We start from the raw sequence: 27,811 nt of genomic DNA, 5'->3' as shown, positions 1-27,811 counted from the left end.
AGGCATGTAAAGCTTCTAAGCAGCTTCAAACAGATTTTCAGGCTCCCGGGGTGACGAATGTCAAAATAGATTCCAGGATCCCAAGCCTTGTTTTTAAATCCGCCTCCGTCTTGATCTCCATGTTTCCATCCGGGCGGTTTAAAAAGTAAATTCTCACCATGGTAACAAAACGTTTTCCGAGATCCATTCGATTGATTTTGATGCCAATCCGTGCACTTCGAGTTGAAGCGTGGAACCTTATTGAACCTTGTGCACCAGCTCTGAGTACGAGCCATTTCCCTCTTACTCTTAAAGCCGCAGAGAGCTCTAAGCTGGCCATCTGTTTCAAGTAAACCATATTCAAGTGAATAAGTAAAGTTAAAAGTTAAGGATTGTACCCACTTGAAGCTTGTATTAGGTGGTAATGGCCTTGGGGAAGGTGTTTCTAGTGGTTCTGTAAGTTCTGCTCCCTGGTAATCTTCTGTGAATTCCTCCACTTCTTTGCAAGGGTCTTCAAACACATCATCACCCTGGTCAAAGTCTTCTATGTCTTCCTCATCACTTGAGTTATAGATTGGAGGTTGAGAGAAATCTACCTCTGCATCATCCTCGTATTCATTTGGGGAAGATTCGTCGATCTCAGAGAACTCACTTGCAGATGCAAGTTCATTGCTAAGAGAACTTGACTTGTGACTATCATCATCAAGAGAATTTGCTTCTTGGATTATTCCGTCTGATTTTTCATAAACGACTTGCCTTGGGGATTGTGCGCTATCCTCCTTAGCATTAACTATAATGTCCTTGACGGATTTCTCCTCAGCTCTGGATTCCCATGGAGGTTCTGCGTCTCCTAGATCTTCAACCAACTCTTCTTCTTGTACAATGACAGCTTCTTCTACTTGTTCTAGTACGAATTCATGCTCTGTCTTGTCCATTGGAGTTTCTAGTGTCTCCTTCATGCTACGCTCTTCATTAGATTGTTCACATGGGGCTGTGGTTGGTCCTTGAATGTTCGCGCGTCTAGAAGCTAATTGAATTACTGCTTGCTCCAGTTGTCGAATGGTTGTTTGAAGTTTAATTACTGTTGCCTTGAGGCGAACCTCTGATTCTCAGGGTGATGGATTTGGACATGAAACATAGGGAAGTGGTGGTGCTTGGGAGTGATTGGATTGGAACTGGGGTAGGAAAGGATCATACGATGGTGAATGGTGAAGAGAAGCTTGTGAGTGTGGTGGTTCGAGGTTATGTTGAGAGGATGGTCTATAGGCACAGGGTGGGGCTTGTTGGTAGTTACAAGGTTGTCCACCATATCTATCAGCTGGGTATGCATTATAGAATGGTCGTTGTCCATGATATCTTGGAGGGTGTTATTGCCTAAAGGGTTGATTAAATCCTCTTGGCTCCATCCATCCTTGATTGGTTTGATCTTGATGCATATTCCTGCTGCAACTTCTATTTCCTTCAACAAAGTTAGAACCAAACTCAAAGCGAGAGGGGTGAGAGTTCATAGTAGCAAATAAAATTAAAAAGGAAAAACAGAAATAAATAAACAAGAAAAAGAAAAATATTTACAATAACCAATAATAAGGCACACGTTAGCAGTTCCCCGGCAACGGCGCCATTTTGACGTTAGAGGTTTTTGCCAGTAAAGAATTTTATAAAAACAATCGCGTTGTAGATATAGTCTCTAAACCAACAAAAATCCCTTCGTACAAACGTTTTGGTTGTCACAAGTAACAAACCCCTTAAAATTGATAACTGAGTATTTAAACCTCGGGTCGTCTTCTCAAGGAACTGCAGGGAAGTATGTTCTTATTATTGGTTATGGAGATTGTAAATTGGGGTTTCAAGAATGAGGAACAAGTAATTTAATGGCAATTAAATTAAATGGCAATTGAAAATAGATAAATACTGTAAAGCAAACTTTTGGCAAGGTATGAGAAATTAGAGGTCCTATCCTAGCTATCCTTAGCAATGATGATGATGGTTGAATCCTAATTCCACTTTGTTAACCTTTACTAAGATAAAGGAAGGTCAAGGGATTAATTGGTTTGATCTTCGAATCCTATTTATTTCCTAAGAAAATATTGGGATTACGGAAGTTCAATTCAATTAACAAAGATAACAATTATCAATTATGCTGTTGAATTGGATAACTCCTGAGTTACTGATTTCTTAACTAAGACCAAAAGGAGAAAAATAAATCTACTTGGAATAAAATGTCTTCAGAGTAAAAGTAACAATAGCATGAATAAGAGTAATCAATATTAACTGAAATACCTCAAATAACATTAATAAAAGAGTAATCTGTAACATGAAAGGATTCATAAAGTAGCTGGCAAAAGTAAATAAAAGGAATATTGAACCTGATCAAAAGAGATAATCCTGAAAGTGAATAAAAATCCTAATCCTAAAGAGAGAGAGAATCTCTCTCTAAACTAAATCTAATTCATGGAAAGTAAAATTGGCGAGCTCTTTCTGAATGGATGCATTCCCTCACTTCATAACCTCCGGTCTATGCCTTCTGGACTTGGATTTGGGCCAAAAAGGGCTTCAGAAATCGCTAGGAGCGTTTTTTGCAATTTCTGGTGCATGGCCTCTGTCACGCGTCCGCGTGGGTCACGCGGTCGCGTCGTTCGGAGCTTTTCCTTGCCACGCGGTCGCGTCAGTCATGCGACCGCGTCATATGCGTTCTGCTTAAGGCGCGCGGTCGCGTCAGTCATGCGGCCGCGTCGCTGCTGATTCGCGCTTGGCACGCGTCCGCGTCGCCCATGCGATCGCGTGGATGCCAATTCTGCAAAACTCCGTTCTGCACTTTCCTTCCATTTTTGTATGTTTCCTTTTCCATCCTTTAAGTCATTCCTACCTTAGAAGATCTGAAAATTACTCAACACACTAATCACGGATCAAATGGAATTAAAGGTGATTAAAATAATTAATTTAAAAGCATAGGAAACATGTTTTTCACATACATCACATAATAAGGAAGGAGAAGTAAAACCATGCAATTAATATGAATAAGTGGGTGAAGGATTGAATAAATCTCTCAAATTAGGCACAAAATACATCATAAAATATGGGTTTATCACTTTTACCACACCAAACTTAAAAGGTTTGCTCGTCCTCGAGCAAAAGAAGAAAGAAAGTAGTAGAAGAAGAAAAAAATGGAGGAGATGGAGGGAGAGAGTGTATTCGGCCAAGGGGGAGAAGTGGTGGTTGTAATGTGTGAAAATGGAGTAGTGTTGAGGGGTTTATATAGGGGTGGGGTGGAGGGTAGGTTTCGGCCGTTAGGGTTGGGTTTGGGAGGGAAAAGAATTTGAATTTTGGAGGTAGGTGGGGTTTATGGGGAAGAGTGGATAGATGTGAGTGGTTAAGGGTATTTAGGGAAGAGGTATGGAGGTGATTGGTGAAGGGTATTTGGGGAAGAGAGTTATGAAAATGTGTGAAGAGGAGAGAAGAAGAGTTGGGGTAGGTGGGGATCCTGTGGGGTCCACAGATCCAGAGGGGTCAAGGATTTAACATTCCTGCTCCAAGTAGGCGTACAAAATGCCCTTAGAATGCATGTCTGGCGTTAGACGCCAGCTTGTTGCTTGTTTCTGGCGTTTAACACCAATTCCATGCTCTGTTCTGGCATTAAACGCCAGTTTGGTGCTTGTTTCTGGTGTTTAACGCCAGCTTGATGCTTTTTTCTGGCGTTAAACGCCAGTAAGCTCTTCCTCCATGGTGAGCTATTTTTAATGCTGTTTTTCATTCTGTTTTTTATTTTTCAGTAGTTTTTGTGACTCCACATGATCATCAACCTAAAAAAATATAAAATAACAATAGAAAATAAATAGATATAATTGAATAACATTGGGTTGCCTCCCAACAAGCGCTTCTTTAAAGTCAATAGCTTGACAGTGAGCTCTTATGGAGCCTCACAGATGTTCAGAGCATTGTTGGGACCTCCCAACACCAAACTTAGAGTTTGAATGTGGGGGTTCAACACCAAACTTAGAGTTTGGTTGTGGCCTCCCAACACCAAACTTAGAGTTTGACTGTGGGGGCTTTGGTTGACTCTGCAGTGAGAGAAGCTTTTCATGCTTCCTCTCCATGGTTACAGAAGGAGATCCTTGAGTTTTAAACACAAGGTTGTCCTTATTTAGTTGAAGGACCAACTCTCCTCTGTCCACATCAATCACAGCTTTTGCTGTGGCTAGGAAGGGTCTTCCAAGGATGATGGATTCATCCTCATCCTTCCCAGTATCTAGGATTATGAAATCAGCAGGGATGTAAAGGCCTTCAACCTTCACTAACACGTCCTCTACTAGTCCATAAGCCTGTTTCATGGATTTGTCTGCCATCTTTAATGAGAATTTGGCAGCCTGTACCTCAAAGATTCCTAGTTTCTCTATTACAGAGAGTGGCAATAAGTTTATGCCTGACCCCAGGTCACACAGAGCCTTCTCAAAGGTCATGGTGCCTATGTTACAGGGAATTAGGAATTTACCAGGATCCTATTTCTTTTGAGGTAAAGTGTGCTGAACCCAGATATTCAGTTCATTAATGAGCAATGGAGGCTCGTCCTCCCAAGTCTCATTACCAAATAGCTTGGCATTCAGCTTCATGATTGCTCCTAAATACTGGCAACTTGCCCTTGAACAATGTCTTCATCTTCTTCAGAGGAAGAATAGTCATTAGAGCTCATGAATGGTAAAAGGAGGTTCAATAGAATCTCTATGGTCTCTAGATGAGCCTCAGATTCCTTTGGTTCCTCAAAGGGAAACTCTTTATTGGTCAGTGAACGTTCCAGGAGGTCTTCCTCACTAGGATTCACGTCTTCCTCCTCCTCTCTGGGTTTGGCCACACCAAGTAAGGTTATGGCCTTACACTCTCTTTTTGGATTCTCTTCTGTATTGCTTGGGAGAGTACTAGGAGGAGTTTCAGTGACTCTTTTACTCAGCTGGCCCACTTGTGCCTCGAAATTTCTAATGGAGGACCTTGTTTCATTCATGAAACTTAGAGTGGCCTTAGATAGATCAGAGACTATATTTGCTAAGCTAGATAGATTCTGCTCAGAATTCTCTGTCTGTTGCTGAGAGGATGATGGAAAAGGCTTGCTATTGCTAAACCTGTTTCTTCCACCATTATTAAAGCCTTGTTGAGGCTTTTGTTGATCCTTCCATGAGAAATTTGGATGACTTCTCCATGAGGGATTATAGGTGTTTCCATAGGGTTCTCCCATGTAATTCACCTCTGCTATTGCAGGGTTCTCAAGATCATAAGCTTGTTCTTCAGAAGATGCTTCTTTAGTACTGTTGGATGCAGCTTGCAATCCATTCAGACTCTGAGAAATCATATTGACTTGCTGAGTCAATATTTTATTCTGAGCTAATATAGCATTCAGAGTATCAATTTCAAGAACTCCCTTCCTCTGAGGCATCCCATTACTCACAGGATTCCTTTCAGAAGTGTACATGAACTGGTTATTTACAACCATGTCAATGAGTTCCTGAGCTTCTGCAGGCATTTTCTTTAGGTGAATGGATCCACCTGCAGAATGGTCCAATGACATCTTTGATAATTCAGACAGACCATCATAGAATATATCCAGGATGGTCCATTCTGAAAGCATGTCAGAAGAACACTTTTTGGTCAGTTGCTTGTATCTCTCCCAAGCTTCATAGAGGGATTCACCTTCTTTCTGTTTGAAGGTTTGAACATCCACTCTAAGCTTGCTAAGCTTTTGAGGAGGAAAGAACTTAGCTAAGAAAGCCGTGACCAGCTTATCCCAACAGTTCAGGCCATCTTTAGGTTGAGAGTCCAACCATATTCTAGCTCTATCTCTTACAGCAAATGGGAAAAGCATAAGCCTGTAGACCTCGGGATCAACCCCATTGGTCTTAACAGTATCTCAGATCTGCAAGAATTCAGTTAAGAACTGAAAAGGATCTTTTGATGGAAGTCCATGAAACTTGTAATTCTGTTGCATCAGAGAAACTAATTGAGGCTTTAGCTCAAAATTGTTTGCTCCAATGGCAGGGATTGAGATGCTTCTTCCATGTAAGTTGGAATTTGGTGCAGTAAAGTCACCAAGCATCTTCCTTGCATCTCCACCATTGTTATTATTTTCGGCCATGTCTCCTTCTTTTTTGAAAATTTCTGTCAGATTTTCTCCAGAGAGTTGTGCTTTAGCTTCCCTTAGCTTCCTCTTCAGAGTCCTTTCAGGTTCAGGATCAGCTTCAACAAGAATATTCTTATTCTTATTCCTGCTCATATGAAAAAGAAGAGAACAGAAAAGAAAATATGGAATCCTCTATGTCACAGTATAGAGATTCCTTATATGAGTATAAGAAGAGAAGAATAGAAGAAGGAAAAGATAAGAATTCGAACACAGAGGGGAAGAGTGGGTTCGAATTTTTAAGTGAAAGAGGAGTGTTAGTAGATAAATAAATAGATAGAAAGAGATGAGAGAGAGAAGAATTCAAAAATTAAATAAAATAAAATAAAAATATTTTTTGTTTTTATTTTAAACATTGGTTTTGATTCAAAATTTAAAAGTGAAATAAAATAAAATTAAATTAAAATTTATATCAATTAGTTAGTTAAAAAGGAATTTTGAAAAAGAGGTTAGTGATTTTCGAAAATTAGAGAGAGAAAAGATTTGAAAATCAATTTTGAAAAGATAAGTTAGAAAAGATTTTTAAATTGATTTTGAAAAAGATGTGATTGAAATTTATTTTGAAAAAGATTTGAAAAAGAAATTTAAAAAGATTTGAATTTGAAAAATTAAAGTTGATTACTTGACTAACAAGAAACAAAAAGATATGATTTTAAAATTTAAAGATTGAACCTTTCTTACTAGGCAAGTAACAAACTTAAAATTTTTTGAATCAATCATATTAATTCTTAGCATTAGTTTCGAAAAAATATGAAATAGAAATAAGAAAAAGATTTTGAAAATAAATTTTGAAAATTTCGAAATTATGAAAGAAAAAATGAAAAAGATTTGATTTTTGAAAAAGATTTGAAAAAGATAGAATTTTTAAATTGAAAATTTGATTTGACTCATAAGAAACAACTAGATTTTAAAATTTTTTGAAAAAGTCAACTCAAATATTCGAATTTTATGAGAAGAAAAATGGAAAGATATTTTTTTGATTTTTGAATTTTTAATGATGAAAGAGAAAAACAATGAAAAGACTCAAAACATGAGAATTCAAGATCAAAACACATGATGCATGCAAGAACACTTTGAATGTCAAGATGAACACCAAGAACTTATTTTTGAAAATTTTTAAGAAAAGAAAACATGCAAGACACCAAACTTAGAAATTTTCAAGCTTTAGACATTAACAAATTGAAAATGTATATGAAAAATAAGAAAAGACACAAAACATAAAAATGCAAAGATCAAACAAGGAAATTCATCAAGAACAACTTGAAGATCATGAAGAACAAATGCATTATTTTTCAAAAATTTTAAGAAAAATTAAAAAGATGCAATTGACACCAAACTTAACAATTGACACTAGACTCAAACAAGAAACACAAAATTATTTTTGGTTTTACGATTTTATTAAATTTTTTTTGGTATTTTTCGAAAATTAATTGGAAAAAGAAAAATAAGGATTTCAAAATTTTTAATGAGAATTCCAGGAATCATGCAATGTTAGTCTAAAGCTCCAGTCCAGGAATTAGACATGGCTTACTAGCCAGCCAAGCTTTCAGTGAAAGCTCCGGTCCAAAACACTAGACATGGCCAATGGCCAGCCAAGCTTTAGCATACAAATCAGGCATACAACAACTGATCAGGTGGGAGTCCACGGACTCTTGTGATGATAAGTTGAAATCTCGGTCCAAAGGATTAGACATGGCTTCACAGCCAGCCAGACTTCAACAGATCATCGTGAAACTCTAGAATTCATTCTTAAAAATTCTGAAGCCATAGAATAATTTATTTTTTTTTTTGAAAATTTTTCGAAAATAAAAAGAATAAAAACAAAAACTTAAAATTAAAATAAAATTACCTAATCTGAGCAACAAGACGAACCGTCAGTTGTCCAAACTCAAACAATCCCCGGCAACGGCGCCAAAAACTTGGTGCGCGAAATCGTGATTGTTCATTCCTTGGTAACGGCGCTAAAAACTTAATACACACGTTCATAATCTTAGTTCTTTTTCACAATTCCGATACAACTAACCAGCAAGTGCACTGGGTCGTCCAAGTAATAAACCTTACGTGAGTAAGGGTCGATCCCACGGAGATTGTCGGCTTGAAGCAAGCTATAGTCATCTTGCAAATCTCAGTCAGGCGGATTCAAATGGTTATGGTGAATTGATAATTAAAATATAATTAAAATATAAAATAGGATAGAGATACTTATGTAATTCATTGGTGAGAATTTCAGATAAGCGTATGGAGATGCTTTTATTCCTTCTGAACCTCTGCTTTCCTACTGCTTTCATCCAATCCTTCATACTCCTTTCCATGGCAAGCTTTATGTTGGGCATCACCGTTGTCAATGGCTACATCCCGTCCTCATAGTGAAAATGATCCAAATGTGCTGTCACTGCATGGCTAATTATCTGTTGGTTCTCGATCCTGCTGGAATAGGATCCAGTAATCCTTTTGCGTCTGTCACTACGCCCAGCACTCACGAGTTTGAAGCTCGTCCGAGCCATCCCTTCCCAGATCCTACTCAGAATACCACAGACAAGGTTTAGACTTTTCGGATCTCAAGAATGGCCGCCAATAATTCTAGCCTATACCACGAAGACTCTGATCGTAGATCAGGAGGCTAAGAGATATGCATTCAATCTTGTTTGCATGTAGAACAGAAGTGTTTGTCAGGCACGCGTTCATAAGTGAGAATGATGATGAGCGTCACATAATCATCACATTCATCATGTTCTTGTGTGCGAATGAATATCTTAGAGAAGAAATAGGCTTGAATTGAATAGAAAAATAATAGTACTTTGCATTAATTCATGAGGAACAGCAGAGCTCCACACCTTAATCTATGGTGTGTAGAAACTCTACCGTTGAAAATACATAAGTGAAAATGGTCCAGGCATGGCCGAATGGCCAGCATCTAAAAGAGGGTTCAATCCTCAAAACATGATCAAAAGATCCCCCCCGGTGTCTAAAAACAATAGTAAAAAGTTCTATTTATACTAAACTAGTTACTAGGGTTTACAGAGATAAGTAAATGATGTAGAAATCTACTTCTGGGCCCACTTGGTATGTGCTTGGGCTGAGCATTGAGCTTTCATGTGTAGAGACTCTTTTTGGAGTTAAACGCCAATTTGTAACCTGTTTCTGGCGTTTAACTCTGCTTTGTAACCTGTTTCTGGTGTTTAACTGCAGGATAGGGTAGAAAGCTGGCGTTGAACACCAGTTTGCGTTGTCTAAACTCGGGCAAAGTATGGACTATTAAATATTGCTGGAAAGCCCTAGATGTCTACTTTCCAACGCAATTAAGAGCGCGCCATTTGGACTTCTGTAGCTCCAGAAAATCCACTTCGAGTACAGGGAGGTCAGAATCCAACAGCATCTGCAGTCCTTTGTCAACCTCTAAATAAGATTTTTGCTCAGGTCCCTCAATTTCAGCCAGAAATTACCTGAAATCACAGAAAAACACACAAACTCATAGTAAAGTCCAGAAATATGATTTTTATTTAAAAACTAATAAAAATATACTAAAAACTAACTAAATCATACTAAAAACTGTGTAAAATAATGCCAAAAAGCGTATAAATTATCCGCTCATCAGTGTGCATATTGTAATTAGTTTGCCTATGTGAATAATTATGTTTAATTGCTAATTGCTCTACTTGATGTAACTGCTCGATTGTGTTTGAACCTTCTTACTTGTGTTTGTGACTAAAAAATGGTTGGATTGTGGAAAATTCGTTGTTGATTGAGCTGCTTAGACCAAGGGCCGTGGTCGATTATGAGATGAGCCGAAGGCTGTGTTCGGTTTGTGTTTTTGGTTTAAAAAAGTATGAAAAACTAAACTGATTCAGCATAGACTTAATGAACCTATGCTTGGAATAGCTTGGTCATTCATGTTGTCTAGGAAAAACTTTTAAAAAGGTTTAGGATTTTTGAATATTTAACAGTTTCTCTTTTAAAAAGGATTTCGGACTTTGAATATTAAATCTTTGGTTTTGAAAAGATACATAAGGCGGCTATTAATCACTGTACTTTAGAAACGACTTTATTTTCGCGTATCCTATTATAATAATTCCCTAACCCCATAGTGAGAACCAGCGAGGACGATGTTCTCACTCCCCCACAGGTCTTTTCCTTTTTCAGGTCATAGATGACGAAGTTTGGAAGAGCTTACTTATTTCTTTTCTGTTTAATCGATGTTTTTATATATATATATATATATATATATATATATATATATATATTCTTTGTGAGTATTGTAATTTGTAATCTAAGTATGGATGTAAGTTTTGAAAAATACGTTTTTAGTTTTAAACAGGCTCATATTTTAGTATTAAATATTCTAAGAGTTGTCGTAATACCCGAGCTATCAGAGTGGCGCAGCCGGAAGCGTGACATTGTGATAGTTAGGGTGTTACAGCCAAGAGAAAGAGAAAACATTGAATGGATCTTAGAAGAATTGAACAACTATTGTCCAGTCTGTGCTCATGTATTTCCTTGTAAACCAATGTTGCTTGGGAATTATACTCTCTATATTTTGTTTAATTCTAAACTAGGTTTATGTTTATATTTAGGCTAATTCTAATAGTAGTTAGCTACAAGAGTAGATTATTTTATACACCTTTAATATTTAATGTATTTCCATCTAAACATTTCTGAGAATACTCTAATATTCCCCCAACCACACACACCCTTAGTGTATGTTATAGTACAGATTTTACAAGTTTTCTTTTTTCTAGTGGTATTTGTTTTGAATTACAGTTGATGTATCAATACATTTTGTTGATGTATGGTTGTTACTTATTATTATAGTTGATGTATCAATATACTTTGTTTATGTTTTGAATTATATTGACTTGCTTGTTTATAGTACTTTTCTTTTAGTTTGATAATACGATGAATTTGTTTATTTTTTGAAATATTATAAATATTCGAATACAAATTAGATAAAAATTTGTATTTATTAAATTTGTATTTATTTTATATGAAAATATGTTTATTTTACAATGAAAAAATCTAAAAAAAAATTCTATTTTATCTTACTGGCGGATTTACAAACAGATTTTTTGTCTGTATTCAAAGTTTGGAATGGTTTTCCAAAGCTCTAATTACCGACGGAAAATTTGTCAAAAAATATGTTGCTAATTACCAATGGAAAAACCGTCGAAAAATCTGTCTCTAATTACCCACGAAAAATCCATCGAAAAATTTGACATTTCAGGGAAATGGAGGTGAGAATTTACGGAGGAAAAATCTGTCAGTAACAGGTAAAAATTTGTAGGTAAATTTCTGACGAAAAAAATCTGTCGGTAAATAATTTTCGACGAGGCCTTTACAGAGGAACAAAATCCGTCGATGACCAAATATTCGTCTGTAATAAAGACTAAATTTGTCTATAAATCTTTCTGTATTAAGCAATTTTCTAGTTGTGCGAGCAGAGAAGAACTAAGAGAGTAGAAGCTTTAGGTTGCTGGAGAAAGTTTACGTTGAGCAAAGGTTTATGTTGAAGTAGAGAAGGTTTACTTTTTAGGGAGCGTGTGTATCACAAACGATGAGTGGGGGGAGGGGGAGGGGTTGAAGACGTGTCTAGGTATTTTTACTTTGATAACTTGAATGCATTTTTTATATGGATGTAAAGTATTATTGTACTTATATACACCAATACATATTGGTATGAAAACGTAAAAACCTTAATCATATACATGCTTAAATATATAGCAAAAATTATAATGTATTTAATAGTTGTTGATATTTATTATTAATTGATTGAATATAGAGAAGGTTAGCAGTAATTATAATAATTTTAATTGCTACCTATAAAGAGTGAATTAAATAATAATAATTGAATTAATTTCTAATTTTAATTAATAAAAATTAAATTTATTAAGTTAAAATAAGTAATTAAGAATTAATAATAAAAATAATATTATTCTCTTATTTAAAAGAATAATATGATCCTTTTTTTTCACTGCCATTATAAAATATATATATATATATATATATATATATATATTATTTGATTATTATTTTGCTTAACATAATATTCACTTCATATGATTATTATGTATATGCAAATTAGTTTGGGTTGATCAGATTTTTTTATTTTGGGAAATCGTTATTCTACATATATTATTATATTATTATACTAATAGTACAATAAGGAGATATTGACACATATTATCAGAAAACTATAATAGTTTAGCAAAAGGGGAAAAAAAGAAGTGAAGAGAAATTAAAGAAAAGTAAAGTAATAAATAAATTCATTACTTTAATAAATAAGGAAAGAAAGAAAAAGGTGAAAGATAGATATAGCATATCTCAATGTCTACGATCCCACTGGTGCCATCCAACAACCTCGATCACTCATTCTTTTCACGCTCACGGACGGCTAATTTTATTTATTTTCATCCCTAGGAATTTAAGTAATTTGTAATACGAAAAATCATGTTGTGGCTAATTATTTAGTTCTAGGCTTCTAGCAACGAAGGTGTGATCCAATTTTTTTTTTTTTTTTGGGTGACTTAGGTGTGATCCAATTAACACTTACAAAGCCGGCCTCGGTCTAGTAATTTGTGATTATCTTTAGAGATTATCCAAGCTTAAATCAACGAGACTTAATTAATAATAAAACTTGAGTTGGGGAAAAATAATTTTCTGTTTTTTTTTTTTTATGACAAAAAGTGAAAAGGGATTGTAATTGACCCGATCCATTGGATAACTAGTAGTTGATTTTACGAATTTCCATTATTAATGACTTTAATTATAAAGAAACCGAAGGAAAATAGGAAGAACTTTTTATGTATGAAAAATAAACGAAAATATTTGGTGGGTGTAGTTAATATATATGTGCCCTAAAGGCATATGAGAATACTATCATTAATAGAATATTTAAATGTTTTTATTTAAATTTTTTAAATATTTTTATTTAATTTTTTTTGTATTTTAAGAAAAAATATTTAATTTATTATCTTAACATGTATTTTTAAAATACAAGTTAGATAAATTCATATTTAATAACAAAAATAATTAATTAAAAATAGTTGATAATAATTAATAAATATTAAATAATATAAATTCTACTTTTTTATTTTTTTAACATATTATATATATAGTTAACATGTCAATTAAAATGTATAGTTGCTTGCTATGACCTAAAATAACTTACAGGCCAAATATATAAATAAATAAATAAATAATCAAATAAAACTCATCAATGAAAGCTCATACGGTCATACTATAGTTCTTATGATTATTATTGGAATAATTTTAATTATATCAAATATACTTGTATTTTAATAATTTTAATAGTTAATTTTAATTATAAAAATATATATAATATATTAATTAAAAAAGTAAATTACCATTTATACCCACGAAAGTTGAAAACGCTGACATATCTATCCATAGAAAAAGGAAATTATCATTTGTACCCATAAAAAATAGTTTTTGCAAGCAAAATTATCCAAACCCTAAAAAATTAAATAAAATTCCTAAACTACCCTTCTCTCCACCACTATCATCTCCTCCCTCCTCTCTCTCTCTCTCTCTCTCTCATTTTTCTTAGCCACCCAATTCCAACATCAACCACATACCACTGTATCACCCTCCTCATCACCGTTCACCCCCTTCTCCGCCAGCAGCGTCGCAGTCCTACGCCGAGCCCAAGAGCACCGCGCCAGCTTCTCCTCGCCACCATCACCATCGGCCTCGAACCAGAGCCTACTGCGTCAGAGACCCTCCTCTTCACGCTACCTTATCGCAGGCATAGCCAACCCTCTTCACCTCTTTCTGCGTCGTAGAACCACCACCGTCGTTGCCTGATCCCTGCCGTTGTTATTGATGTGTGGAAAACGATCCAACACCTAAAACTCACCAGCAACTGTACCGGGTCGCATCAAGTAATAATAACTCACGTGAGTGAGGTCGATCCCACAGAGATTGAAGGATTGAGCAATTTTAGTTTAGTGGTTGATTTAGTCAAGATTACAAGAGTTGATTTAAGTGATTTGCATCCAACAGAAACTAAATTGCATGAAATGTAAAGGGAGAGGGATAATTGACAGTAAATTAAAGAGCAAAAGAAAGTAAAGAAGCTGAATCTTAAAGTGCAAGTAATGTAAATGGCAGAAACTTAGATTGCAACAAATGTAAATAACTGAAGGTTAAAATGCAAGAAATGTAAATGGCTTGAATCATAAAAGGATTTGGGGACTGGGAGTGCAGAAAGTAAACAAGCAAAAGTAAATTGCAACAGGCAGAAGAGTAAGCAATGAATTGAATTGAGATAGATCTCTAACAGAAAAGTAAATCAGCTTGAAGAAGCATTCAACAGATGAATTAAAAGGGAAATGCAAGATCTCAGGGGTCAAGAGACTAGAAATCCAAGTCTAGATCTCATTGCCTTCCTTGATCCAACTCAAAGAACAATTGCAAACAAATTTAAAGTTCAAAACAGTAAAAACTTTGAATTCAAATCACTGAATTCTTGAATTATGCAGAGAAAGGAACAAAGAGATCTCAAGGTGAGATTGAGACAGAATTTTCTCAATTCTCAACACCCAAGACTCAAGCAAAGTATGTAGAAAAGAAAACAAGAAAATCCAGAGGAAGAGAACTCAATTCTCCTCCCAATTCTCTCAAATCCAAAATCCAAGTAAAAACTCCAAATTACAAGTGAAAATTCTAAAAGAAGAAAAAGGTTTTTTTCTCTAAATCAAACTAGCTTCTATTTATACACTTCCTTCTAATGATCATTAAGCCTTGAATTTGGGCCCTTGGACTTGATGGAATTGGGTTGAAGATAGCCTCTGTTGATTGCTCTTAGTCTTAAGAAGAGATCCATTTACACTATGGACTTTAGGATCATTTACGTTTGAGTCAACCTTTGAGGCAAATGTTGACTCAAACGTCTTCGTGCAATGCATCATGCAGAACGGATTTTGCTGTCACTCACGTTTGAGGTCAAACGTGAGCTCAAACGTGATCCCTCCAAGGCAATTTTTAGCCAACGTTTGACCTCACGTTTGAGACAAACGTTGGCACAAACGTTGAGTCCTCCAGGGTGTTCTTCTTAAGCCAACGTTTGACCTCACGTTTGAGGCAAACGTTGGCGCAAACGTTGAGTCCTCCCAGGTGCTTCTTTCATGCCAACATTTGACCTCACGTTTGAGGCAAACGTTGGCACAAACATTGAGTCTTCCAGTGTATATTATTGAGCCAACGTTTGACCTCACGTTTGAGGCAAACGTTGGTGCAAACGTTAGCTTCCTCCAGGGTGGCTTTGCTGTTATCCACATTTGAGTTCACGTTTGAGGCAAACGTTGACTCAAACGTGATCTTCTCAATGTTGCCTTCATTTCCATTCCTGCCATCCCTTTTCTTCAACCTTTCTCCAATTCTTTTGGTCACCTATCATCAATCAACAAATGCATCAAAGCTATGCTAAAATCATGAGACTTCTCATCCTTGACATATAAGTAATTATAGCACGAAACCTCATGAAAATGCATCAATTTACTCATGGTTGATTGAATCCAAGTACACATGAATTTCTACCCAAATGGCTTACTTATAACTCAAGAAAGTGTATAAAACCTATTAAAAACAAAGGAAAAAGACTAGTAAAACTAGGCTAAGATGCCCTGGCATCAGTTATATCTACCTCTCCCTTGATTTTCTTTTGCTTTGTTCTTCATTATAGGTTCATGAACCAACCCATTTTTTGTAGGCTCCAATGGTGTCTCCCGCAGGTGGAGCATCAGGCCTTCACCCCCGAAGAGGACGACACCATAATCAGAGCTCACGCTCGGTTCACAGATGAGACATTTTCTGGCGAGTCACGGCAGCGGAGAGTGATTAATAGCGCGATTGCGCCGCCGAGGGATTCGGAATAGAGGAAGGAAGGAAGAGAAGGATCGAAGCGAGAGAAGAATTCGTCGAAGAAGGTAATGCAGTCATCGACGACGGGGTTGATGTCAGGGATGTGGGCGATGAGGCTGTCAGAGAAGCCGTGGCCCTGATGGTCAATGGTGCAGGTGGCGAATCCGGCCTTGGCAAAGTAGATGGCGGTGAGCTGGAGGAACCAGCTGGATTTGCCAGTAAATCCGTGACCGAGGACGAGGGTTCCGGTGACGGTTGCGGGGGTAGCGGGAGCCACCATTGAGTGAAGAGCTTGAGGGGTGGTGGTGGGATTTGAGATTAGAAAAGGAAAGAGGGGTGGTGGAAGGGGGAAGAGGGTTAGGGTTAGAAAGGTGATTGGGTGAAAAAGGTGGTGTGGTGGTGAAGATAAGGGTAATTTAGGGATTTTAGGTAATTTTTTAGTGTTTGGATAATTTTGTTGTGCGGAACCCATATTTCATGGGTACAAATGATAATTTCCTTTTTCTATGGATAGATATGTCAGCATTTTCAATTTTTGTGGATACAAATGGTAGTTTACTCTAATTAAAATCAAACTGAAACACAAATATTCTAGGTACATTTAAAAAATTTTTATTAGTATAAACGTACATACTTTATCTACAAATACATTATAAAAAATATATATAACATATTTATTAAAATCAAACTCAAACACAAGAATTCTAAGTACATTTAAAAATTTTCTATTAGTATAAACATACATACTTCATCTACAAATACATATAATCAGTCAAGTTCTTTTTTTTTTTTTAGGAATTAATCATTAAGTATATTTGAAAAATACTAATTTGACAATTAAAAGTAAGATAACAATTAACAATATTATGCATCTATACAATACAAAGAGAGAAAGAAGAGAGATTAAAAAATGTGGGATTGTGAAAGTTCATATTTTAATGGTCAAATTAGTATTATTCTATTTATTCAGTAATTTAATATATATATATATATATATATATATATATATATATATTACTAATTTTATAATTAAAATGTGTCATATGTTATTTTTTAATTGAAATCAAATCTTTTTTTTTTAAATTAAAGAGTTTTTTTCTCTTTCTCTATTCCATTGACAGTTTTTCTATCTCTCTCATTCCTTCACTCACTTTATCTCTCATACATATCATTATCATTATCAATAACTAATTATAAATTTGACAATCAAAATATGTAACATAATATTTTTAATTATAATTAAAATTAAATTAAAATTGAGATATAACTATATTATATTATTAATTTAGCAACCAAAATATATCACATAACACTCTTTCGTTAACATTAAGATGAAATATTTCTCTCCAAAATTATTCCTCTATCCTCTTATCTTCATCTCTCTCCTTTATTTCTCTTTATCCTTCCCATTCTATATCTAACTTCTTCTCTTTCTTCAAATATTTAGTACATATAATTTGAAGAGAAACTAATGTTGTGATTAATAATTAGAATAAAGATTCAATTATTTCAAAAAAATAAAATTTGAGTTAATTTTATACTATTAATATATATTTTTTAATACTAATTAAAATCTAATTTTATACTTTTATATAGAAAAAATATTATTTTTAAACAACAAGCATAAAAATTAAGTATTTTTATTTGTACAACAAACTTAACACTTAATCAAAATATAAAAGTATACACATTAAATTCTTTCAAGTTTTAGATAATGAGTATTAAAATTAATTATTAGTAAAAAATTAAACTCTCATATAAAAATAATAACTAAAAATTTTATTGTTTGATTTTTTTATCTGTGAAGATCTTGGTCTTCTTAATTAGCCGACGGTGACCTTTGTTCCCTACGACTTTTTTATAAAAGTAATTTGATTTTATAAATATTTTTTATCATAATCTATAATATCATGATAAAACCAATGTAATTTTAAAAGAATAATATTATTATGGACAAAAATACTAATATATATTTATAGATATGATAACAAATAAAAAAATCACTAAAACAGATATCAACAAAAATGATATATTATGTGAAAAAAAATCCATCTGGAAACCCAAAAAAAAGAAAAGAAATTCATAAAATTTTTTACGAAAATAGAGATCTTAACAAACGAAGGCAAGATGAGAGAAGAGATCTCTACCTCTTATAAATCCATTAAATCTCATGATTGTTACAGTATAATATAAAACCTAAAAATTAAACTTCTGATTATTATTAATTTTATTAATATGGGATTTGTTCGATAGCTCGGCTCCTGAATGGGTCGGGTATGCTAGTATCAAAGAATGATGGGTGCTGGAAACTGGATCTGTTGTTTCCTGGGAGCGAGGTCTTTCTGGGCAAGCGATGAGAGGAAGAGGTGGGGCCACCTCTGGGGAGGGGTAGGGCCCTCCCCTTAAATAGTTTGTATGGGAGTGGGTCCTACAGGAGCATGCCCTCTTTCGTGGAAACTTCCTCCCCAGAATGTTCGGTATCATGCAGGAGGGGTGACACTCGGGTCACTTTCTAGTTCAGGTTCGGGCAATCGCTGGGTCGGCCGGACGTTCGGACCTGGGTCTTCTGCTTTGTTGGGCTGGGCCGGAACAGGGCTCCCAACGTGCCAGCTACAGTCGTGAGCGCCGTGGTTGGCGCGTTCTCCTCAACTCCCCCTTTGGTTGGCTCCTTGCCTGGTCGGCCGCTTGTGATAGGGGCGTGCCCCCTACGCGTGAGTGGCGTTCGCCAGTCTTTGGGGGACGTCAATCGTCACCTCATTTTTTGCGCGGGATATTTAGTGCCCATTATGGTTGATTTGAAGCTTGGGCAAAAATTCTATTTTGTCCCTGCCTTTTGCGCTTCTCAGTGTCAGTTACATTCAGTTTTTGTGCCTTTTCTTCTTTTTTACACTTCAAACTCCTTCTCTTCCCATTATTCTTGCGTTTACCATCGCTTCATCCGATTGATTCCTCCCAACTCAAACGTTTCCAATACGCTTTGCTCTGCCGCATTTCCTTGGAATTTTCCATCCTTCATTCATCATCTCTTGGTAGGCATTACCTCCATTTACTATCAGCTGATCAATCCTATTTTTGTTGTTGTTGGTTCGCTTTTTTTACTGCCTTGACTCTGTATAACTGCTGCTAGATAGATTTTAGGGGGGGTTTCCATTAGATGCGTTGTTTGCTTTTGGTTAACTTTTAACTGTAGATTAGTGCACAGTAGGTTGTAGTGTTAGTTCTGTATCACCCGGATTTCCGACCGTCCGGTCTGACTTAAGCGACGACTCCCCCACTGTAGGTATGGCACAACGCCCCGTCGCGAGAGCTCCCATGGACCGTTACACCTGGGTTACCTCAGACGTGAAAGATACATCCTCCAAGATGACCCTGGAGGAGCTCCAGGAGTTTCGCAAGTCCAACCTGCTTTGCAGAGGTGGTCCCGAGTAGGGGTGAAAACAGGCCAGGCCAGGCCAGGCTTTACTCTTAACAGGCCTGGCCTGTTATATAGTTCATTGGCTTGAGTTTGGCCTGCAGCCTGTTATAGGCTTTTTTTAAAGTACTAAGTCTGGTCCGTTATTCAGCCTGGCCTGGCTTAAAGCCTATTAAAAGGCCTGATAATTTTTTTATAAAAATAAAAATATTATTTTAAAAAAAAAACTCTTTTTTAATAAATATATTTATATGTAATATGTCATATTTAATATTTATAAGAATTTTTAAACTTTACTGTATTTAAAATATACAAAACTATTTATAATTAAATATAATAAATTTAAAATATCTCATAATTTTGTTAATAATAAAAAAATATTTATATATGTAATTATGTATTAACAGGCCCAGGCGGGCCTGACAGCCAATAAGGCTAATTAGTGAGCCTGGGCCTGACCTATTAATATAATAAGGCTTTTATAAGAGTCTAAGCCTGTGCCTCTTTTTTTTGGAAGTGGGGTTTATCTATTGCAATACTGAATAGTTTTTGCATCTCACTCTTCTTTGAATCAGAGAAATATCATTGTCATTCGAAATTAAAATCTGGATAATATTATGAATTCTCTAATCTTTTATACTTCAGTTTAATCTTTGAACACAGCAGATATCCTTTAATTCTCTTTTAATTGGTGCTTTGCACCTTGAGCCTAGCCGTGACTTTAAATGTTCTGTCTCAAAGGTTAATTGACACAAGAACACTGCAAGCACGTAACTGGGAAACTCTCTTGAAGTTTTGATTTTCTTTCAGCTATTCCCAGACAGTGGTGCTCAAAGCCTTTGGCATACTCTGCTAAATGCACTTGGTCTCGACCCTAAGTGTTCTGAATCAAGGATTACTTGACACAACTACACCACAAGCATATGACTAGGGAAACAACTCTTTGAGCTTTTAATCATGTCTGACCTCCCTAGTCATTGATGCTCAGAGCCTTCAGCTGTGCTCCTCCATGAAGAACATTTATCTCCCCATGGTGCCACTGATGATAAGGTAAATAGAGAGCGTACTCTACAACACCAAACTTAAAAGTTTGCTTGTCCCCAAGTAAAGAAAAACTCCAGGGTGTCAAAAATTCCTTTTAATTGCTCATGTTCCTGTTTTAATCACTCTGCATGACCAAAACACATGTAAAACAAGAAAAATTCTAAAAAAATTGAGATAAAGTAATTTAAAACCAGTACCAAAATAACTATAATGCTAAAATCAAAATAACTATAAAATTAAAACCAAAGTAACTGCAAAACCAAGGATACTAGTAGTTGGGTTGCCTCCCAACAAGCGCTTCTTTAATGTCACTAGCTTGACACTTGATTGTTGAATTTTCTTCCTCTTATTCCAGTTGGTTAAAAGAAATGTCTCCAAGGGGGGAGAGGTGAAAATTAGTGTCCTTGGACTTGAATTTCTCCTAACAAGCTTTCTTTTATTGTTATTAGCTTGATTCACCTTGCTTGTTGGGGTAGAAGTTGGATTGCTTGTTGTTGACCTTCTCTTTTTCATGGATATTGTCTTTTGTTTCTTGGTCACAATCCCCTTTTCAGTGCTTTCCTTGGTTGCCTTCACTTCTTTGATTTCAAAATTTGGGTGTTGTGTGATGGTTGGAATGTACCCTTCATCAAGAATTTATCTTGAATTGGTGGTTCAATAAACTCACTCTCTATGCCACTCTCTGCTTCATTAGGACCAAGGAAAGCATATTCAAGTGTTGGGGGAGAAGTCTTCAATTCAAATGTGGGCAGTGCATTCAGATTTTTCTTCTCAGGAGCTTGCATGCATAGAATTATAGGGACTTGTATGGCTTCCTCCGGAATTAGTAGAATGTGCAAGCATGGAGTGTGCATGGCTTCCTCCTTTGTTTGTGTATCATCCTCCTTTGTTTGTGCATCTTCCTCCTTTTTTTTGCATCTTCCTCTTCTTCCATGTGTGAGGGTGGAGAATTCTCTAATTCACTGGAGTATGAACTCCATTGATTGATTTTCTCACTTTCTTCCATAGGATCTTACATTGTATCTCTTGGGAAGGAATTTGCTTGTTCCTCTTCCTGGGGCTTGATAATCAACTGCACATATTTCTCTATATTTTTGACACTCATCTTCATATCATGTATGAATTCTTTCATGCGAAGCTCAAGAGCTGATGGTTCTTGATATGAATAAGGAGATGGTGGCTCTTGATATAAATAAGGAGACGATGGTTCTTGATAAGAGTAAAAAGAGGATGGTTCTTAGTATGAATAAGGAGATGGTGGCTCTTGATATGAGTAGAAAGATGATGGTTCTTGATATGAATAAAAAGAGGAGGATGGTTCTTGGTATGTATATGGAGATGGTGGTTCTTGATATGAATATGGAGATGGTGGTTCTTGACGGATAGGATATGGGACATTGAAATCTTTTTGCTCTTGACCTTGCTAACCAACATCCGGGTAGTTCCTCCATCCACAATAATATGAATCACTCTTTGGGTGTGAGTAGTAACCCATGTGATCTCTCTCCATTATTTTTCTTAGCACAAAGCACCAAATAGAATTAAACACACCATGTGGTAAACAGGCAAGCAAAGAAGAAAGAACATAAAGGAAAATAAAATAAAATATAAAAGAAAACAAAAATAAACAAAAAGTAAAATAAAAAAATAAACTGAATAATTAAGAAAATAAAATAACTAATAAGCAAAAAGGAGTATAAAATTTAAACTCAATAAATAAAATAACTAGGAAGAATAAAACAACTACGGGGACATGATAAACCCAAATTTTGTGGTTTATCTTGTGCTTAATTTGGGTGGTTTTATCTACTTTTCTCATATTTATTCAATGAAATAGCATGGTTTTGTAATTCTCCCTAAATTTGTACTTGAGTGTGAAAACATGTTTTTTAGGCCTTAAGATAGCTAAATTCAATTCACTTTAATTCCATTTGATGCCTTGATATGTTTGTTGAGTGATTTCAGGTTCATAAGGCAAGTATTGGATGGAAGAAGTGAGGAGAAAAGCATGCAAAGTGGGAGAACTCATGAAGAAATGAAGGAACCGCAAAGCTGTCAAGCCTGACCTCTTCGCACTCAATCAACCATAACTTGAGCTACATAGGTCCAAATGAGGCAGTTTCAGTTGTGTTGGAAAGATAACATCCGGGGCTTCAAAATGATATAAAATTTGCCATAGTTTCCTGACGTCTAGGGATGCGTACGCGCACTGTATGCATGCATGCCGATGGAGCAGTGTGGGTCCACTTTGGGCAACTCGTTGGGGGCGATTTCTAGCTCATTTTGGGCCCAATCCAACTCATTTCTGATGCTATTGAACCCAAGGATTGGGGCGGGGGGGGGGGAATGAACCAAGTAGTCATAGTTTAGTTTTTATCATGTTTTAGGTTAGAATTCTAGAGAGAGAAGCTCTCTCATCTCTCTAGATTTAGGATAGAAATTAGGGTAAAATTAGGTTAATCACTCTCAAATTTCTCTTTCAATTCTTGTTTTGATTTTAATTCTCACTATATTTTAATGTTCTATTATCTTAATCTTCTTAGTTTCTCTTGTGATTTCTTATTTTGCTCTCTTTTATGTTGATGAACCATTGTTGGATCTCAATTTTCTTTAATGCAATTTTATGTTTCCATGCTCTTCTATGTTTATCTTCATTGTTATTGTTGATTGCTTGCTTATGATAGTTATGGGTTACCTTTAATTCTTGCATTTTATGATGTTTACTTTCCTTGCACACTAAGTGTTTGATAAAATGTTTCCTCTAGTTTTTGAGTAGTTTTCTTGACTCTTGGCCTAGGCTAAGGGAATTGAGTGACCTTGAGTCATTGGGTCTCATTGAATTGGTGATTTGAGAACCCTTGGTGATCAATTTGATACCCATTGACACTAACACACTACTAATCTAATTAGTAGATAGGTTGGGACTTATGGGTTGATGTTGATTAAGTCATTTGATATACTTCAAGTATAGAAGTAAACTTAATGAGCTTGGTTCCTCATAATTGTCAATATTTGGTTTGTAGACAAGGATGGTGATCTCAATTACCTATGTCTAGCCAAGAGTACTTTTCCTTTGTTTCATTAGTTTTTTTCATTTTACTTTCTTGTCATTTAATTTTTCTTGCCATATACTTTTCTTGCAAAAAATATAAAATCAAACCCCTTGCATTTTCATAGCCAATAATTGAGCATTTCATTGCAATTCCTTGTGAGACAACCCGGAGTCCAAAAACTTCGGTAAATTTTCATTGGGGTTTGTACATGTGACAAAACCAAATTTAATTTGATTTGAGGATTGACTATTGGTTTGGACTATATTAACAACTGAATTATTTTGTGAAATTCCGAACCGGTATAAATCCTTGCATCAAATTAATGGCGCCGTTGCCGGGGAGTTGCAATGGTGTTATGTTATTGGCTATTGTGAATATGTGAATATGTTTGCCTTTTGCTTATTTGTTAGTTTTTGTTAGGCTTAGGACTTGTTGCTTATTTTTGTAGCTTTTGTTTTTATTTGATATTATGAATTCTCACCCCTTTGGCTATGAGTTTGGCTCAAATTATGTTGTAGGGAATGGAAGCTACAATGAGGATGTGCATCAAGGATGGAACAATCAAAGATAGGAGGAGCCTCAAAGGATTGATCAACCTTCTTGGCAACAACAACCTCCGGTCTCTTATAGGTATAATTCCCTCCAATTGCATATCAATCTAATGGATGTGGTGACCCTTATTGTGATTGTCAACAACCACCACCACATGCCTATGAACCACCCCCTCAAAATGGTTTTGAACCACCTTACTCACAAGCCCCATACCACCAAACACCTCCATATGGCCCTAATCCTTATCCACCCTACCAACTACCTTATGAGCCATATGAACCATACATAGAACCATCACAATTCTAACACAACTACTCTCAAGAACCACCTCAATATACACCAACTCCATACCCTTATCAAAATGAACTACCTTCCAACTATAATGCCTTCCTCTCAAACAATGAACCCTCTCTTCCACCACCGCCCCCCGATGAAGCCCTCACGCTAGAACTAAGAGATCTTGACTCTCAACTCCAAAGGCAACAAGAGGGGATGGAAAAGGATTTTAAAGAGCTAGGAGCCAAGATGGCTATCCTAGTGGAAGCCGTTAGCAATATGGCCTCCTCCCAACTAAGCCTAAGCAACCAAAGCATTCCCATTGATGAATGTGGAGAAGAAATTAAAGAGCATAGTGAGGGAGTGAGTTTAGAGCTTCAAGGTGAAGAAGAGAAGTTGAAGCAAGAATTGCCACAAGGGGAGGAAGATGAGACAATTGAGCCGAAATGAGTGGTTGAAGACCTAGGAGATGTTGGAAGTCCATGGGAATGAAACATTAGAGAGCCCTCTTTCAAGAAGCTTGACATTGATGTTGAGGAGGGTGTATGGTGGACGAAATTGTGATCACATTAATGTAGTACTCTTTGTTCTTGTATGGAATCATTATTATGGCTCTTTACTATGTGTGGACACAACTCCGTTCAACTAACCAGCAAGTGTACTGGGTCGTCCAAGTAATAAACCTTACGCGAGTAAGGGTCGATCCCACAGAGATTGTTGGCTTGAAGCAAGCTATGGTCACCTTGTAAATCTCAGTCAGGTGGATATAAAACAGTTATGTGGTTTTCGAATATTAATTAATAAAATAGGGGTAGAAATACTTATGTAATTCATTGATAGGAATTTCAGATAAGCGAATGGAGATGCTTTCGTTCCTCTGAACCTCTGCTTTCCTGCTATCTTCATCCAATCAGTCTTACTCCCTTCCATGGCTGGCTGTATGCAAGGGCATCACCGTTGTCAGTGGCTACATCCCCTCCTTTCAGTGAATAATATGCTCACGCACCCTGTCACGGCACGGCTATTCATCTGTCGGTTCCCGATCATGCTGGAATAGGATTCACCCTCCTTTTGCGTCTGTCACTAACGCCCAGCACTCGCGAGTTTGAAGCTCGTCACAGTCATTCAATCATTGAATCCTACTCAGAATACCACAGACAAGGTTTAGACCTTCCGGATTCTCTTGAATGCCGCCATCATTCTAGCTTACGCCACGAAGATTCTGGTTAGGAGATCTAAGAGATACTCATTCTAGCTTAATTCATGTAGAACAGAAGTGTTTGTCAGGCACGCGTTCATAAGGGAGAAGGATGATGAGCGTCACACATAATCATCACCTTCATCACGTTCTTGGGTGCGAATGGATATCTTAGAAGCGAAATAAGAAGAATTGAATAGAAAATAGTAGTACTTTGCATTAATCTTTGAGGAACAGCAGAGCTCCACACCTTAATCTATGGAGTGTAGAAACTCTACCGTATGAAAATACATAAGTGAAGGTCCAGGCATGGCCGAGATGGCCAGCCCCCTAAACGAGATCAATAGTCTCCTAAGATGAACAATGGAATAAAACTGAGACCAAAGATGTCTAATACAATAGTAAGAGGCCCTATTTATAATAAACTAGCTACTAGGGTTTACATGAGTAAGTAATTGATGCATAAATTCACTTCCGGGGCCCACTTGGTGTGTGTTTGGGCTGAGCCTGAGTGTTGCACGTGCAGAGGCCATTTGTAGAGTTGAACGCCAGTTTCTGTGCCAGTTTGGGCGTTCAACTCTGGTTTTGGATCCTTTTCTGGCGCTGGACGCCAGATTTGGGCAGAAAGCTGGCGTTGAATGCCAGTTTACGTCGTCTATTCTTGGCCAAAGTATGGACTATTATACATTGCTGGAAAGCCCTAGATGTCTACTTTCCAACGCAATTGGAAGCGCGACATTTCGAGTTCTGTAGCTCCAGAAAATCTACTTTGAGTGCAGGGAGGTCAGAATCCAACAACATCAGCAGTCCTTTTTCAACCTCTGAATCTGATTTCTGCTCAAGTCCCTCAATTTCAGCCAGAAAATACCTGAAATCACAGAAAAACACACAAACTCATAGTAAAGTCCAGAAATGTGAATTTCACACAAAATCTATTAAAAACATCCCTAAAAGTAACTAGATCCTACTAAAAACATACTAAAAACAATGCCAAAAAGCGTATAAATTATCCGCTCATCACAACACCAAACTTAAATTGTTGCTTGTCCCCAAGCAACTGAAAATCAAAATAGGATAAAAAGAATAGAATATACTATAAATTCCAAACTATCAATGAAACAGAGCTTCAATCATATGAGCGGGACTTATAGCTTTTTGCCTCTTGAATAGTTTTGGCATCTCACTTTATCCATTGAGGTTCAGAATGATTGGCTTCTATAGGAACTCAGAGTTCAGATAGTGTTATTGATTCTCCTAGTTCAGTATGATGATTCTTGAACACAGCTTCTTTATGAGTCTTGGCCGTGGCCCTAAGCACTTTGTTTTCCAGTATTACCACCGGATACATAAATCCCACAGACACATAATTGGGTGAACCTTTTCAGATTGTGACTCAGTTTTGCTAAAGTCCCCAATTAGAGGTGTCCAGGGTTCTTAAGCACACTCTTTTTTTGCTTTGGACCTTGACTTTAACCGCTCAGTCTCAAGTTTTCACTTGACACCTACACGCCACAAGCACATGGTTAGGGACAGCTTGGTTTAGCCGCTTAGACCAGGATTTTATTCCTTTAGGCCCTCCTATCCACTGATGCTCAAAGCCTTGGGATCCTTTTTATTTGCCCTTGTCTTTTGGTTTTAAGGGTTATTGGCTTTTTCTGCTTGCTTTTTCTTTTTCTTTCTATTTTTTTTTTCGCCTCTTATTTTTTTTTTCTGCAAGCTTTGTTCTTTGCTGCTTTTTCTTGCTTCAAGAATCATTTTTTGATTTTTCAGATTATCAAATAACATGTCTCCTAGTCATCATTCTTTCAAGAGCCAACATATTTAACATTCTTAAACAACAACTTCAAAAGACATATGCACTGTTCAAGCATACATTCAGAAAACAAGAAGCATTGTCACCACATCAATATAATTAAACTAAGTTCAAGGATAAATTCGAAACTCATGTACTTCTTGTTCTTTTGAATTAAAACAGTTTTTATTTAAGAGAGGTGATGGATTCATAGGACATTTATAACTTTAAGACAAAGTTACTAACTACTAATGATCATGTAATGAAGATACAAACATAGATAAGCACATAACATATAAAACGAAAAAAATAGAGAAAGTAAGAACAAGGAATGAGTCCACCTTAGTGATGTCCTTGAGCTCTTCTATGTCTCTTCCTTGTCTTTGCTGCTCCTCCTTCATTGCTTTTAGATCTTCTCTGATTTCATGAAGGATGATGGAGTGCTCTTGATGTTCCACCCTTAGTTGCT

At 36.2% G+C, this 27,811-nt stretch overlaps 1 protein-coding gene and 1 non-coding gene across 2 annotated transcripts; one reads left to right on the top strand and one right to left on the bottom strand.

The window, feature by feature from the left end:
* The first annotated feature begins 5,587 nt into the window (after positions 1 to 5,587).
* On the top strand, positions 5,588 to 5,695 carry LOC112746096 (small nucleolar RNA R71). Its single transcript, XR_003173995.1, has one exon. It is a non-coding gene; the product is annotated as a small nucleolar RNA R71 (small nucleolar RNA).
* A 10,240-nt stretch (positions 5,696 to 15,935) lies between these two features.
* LOC112742492 (caffeoylshikimate esterase-like) lies at positions 15,936 to 16,295 on the bottom strand. The gene has a single exon (XM_025791731.1). It carries the CDS (start codon positions 16,293 to 16,295, stop codon positions 15,936 to 15,938), a length of 360 nt encoding a protein of 119 aa, XP_025647516.1.
* Between the last annotated feature and the right edge of the window lie 11,516 nt (positions 16,296 to 27,811).

The sequence above is a fragment of the Arachis hypogaea genome, chromosome 14 (genome assembly GCF_003086295.3).
Source record: "Arachis hypogaea cultivar Tifrunner chromosome 14, arahy.Tifrunner.gnm2.J5K5, whole genome shotgun sequence".
Lineage (NCBI taxonomy): Eukaryota > Viridiplantae > Streptophyta > Magnoliopsida > Fabales > Fabaceae > Arachis > Arachis hypogaea.
Note: the sequence above shows the minus strand (reverse complement) of the source record. Positions and strands in the feature narration are given on the sequence as shown.

Excerpts from the sequence above, each read along its gene's own strand:
- LOC112742492 (XM_025791731.1), bottom strand. The coding sequence starts at position 16,295 with ATGGTGGCTCCCGCTACCCCCGCAACCGTCACCGGAACCCTCGTCCTC.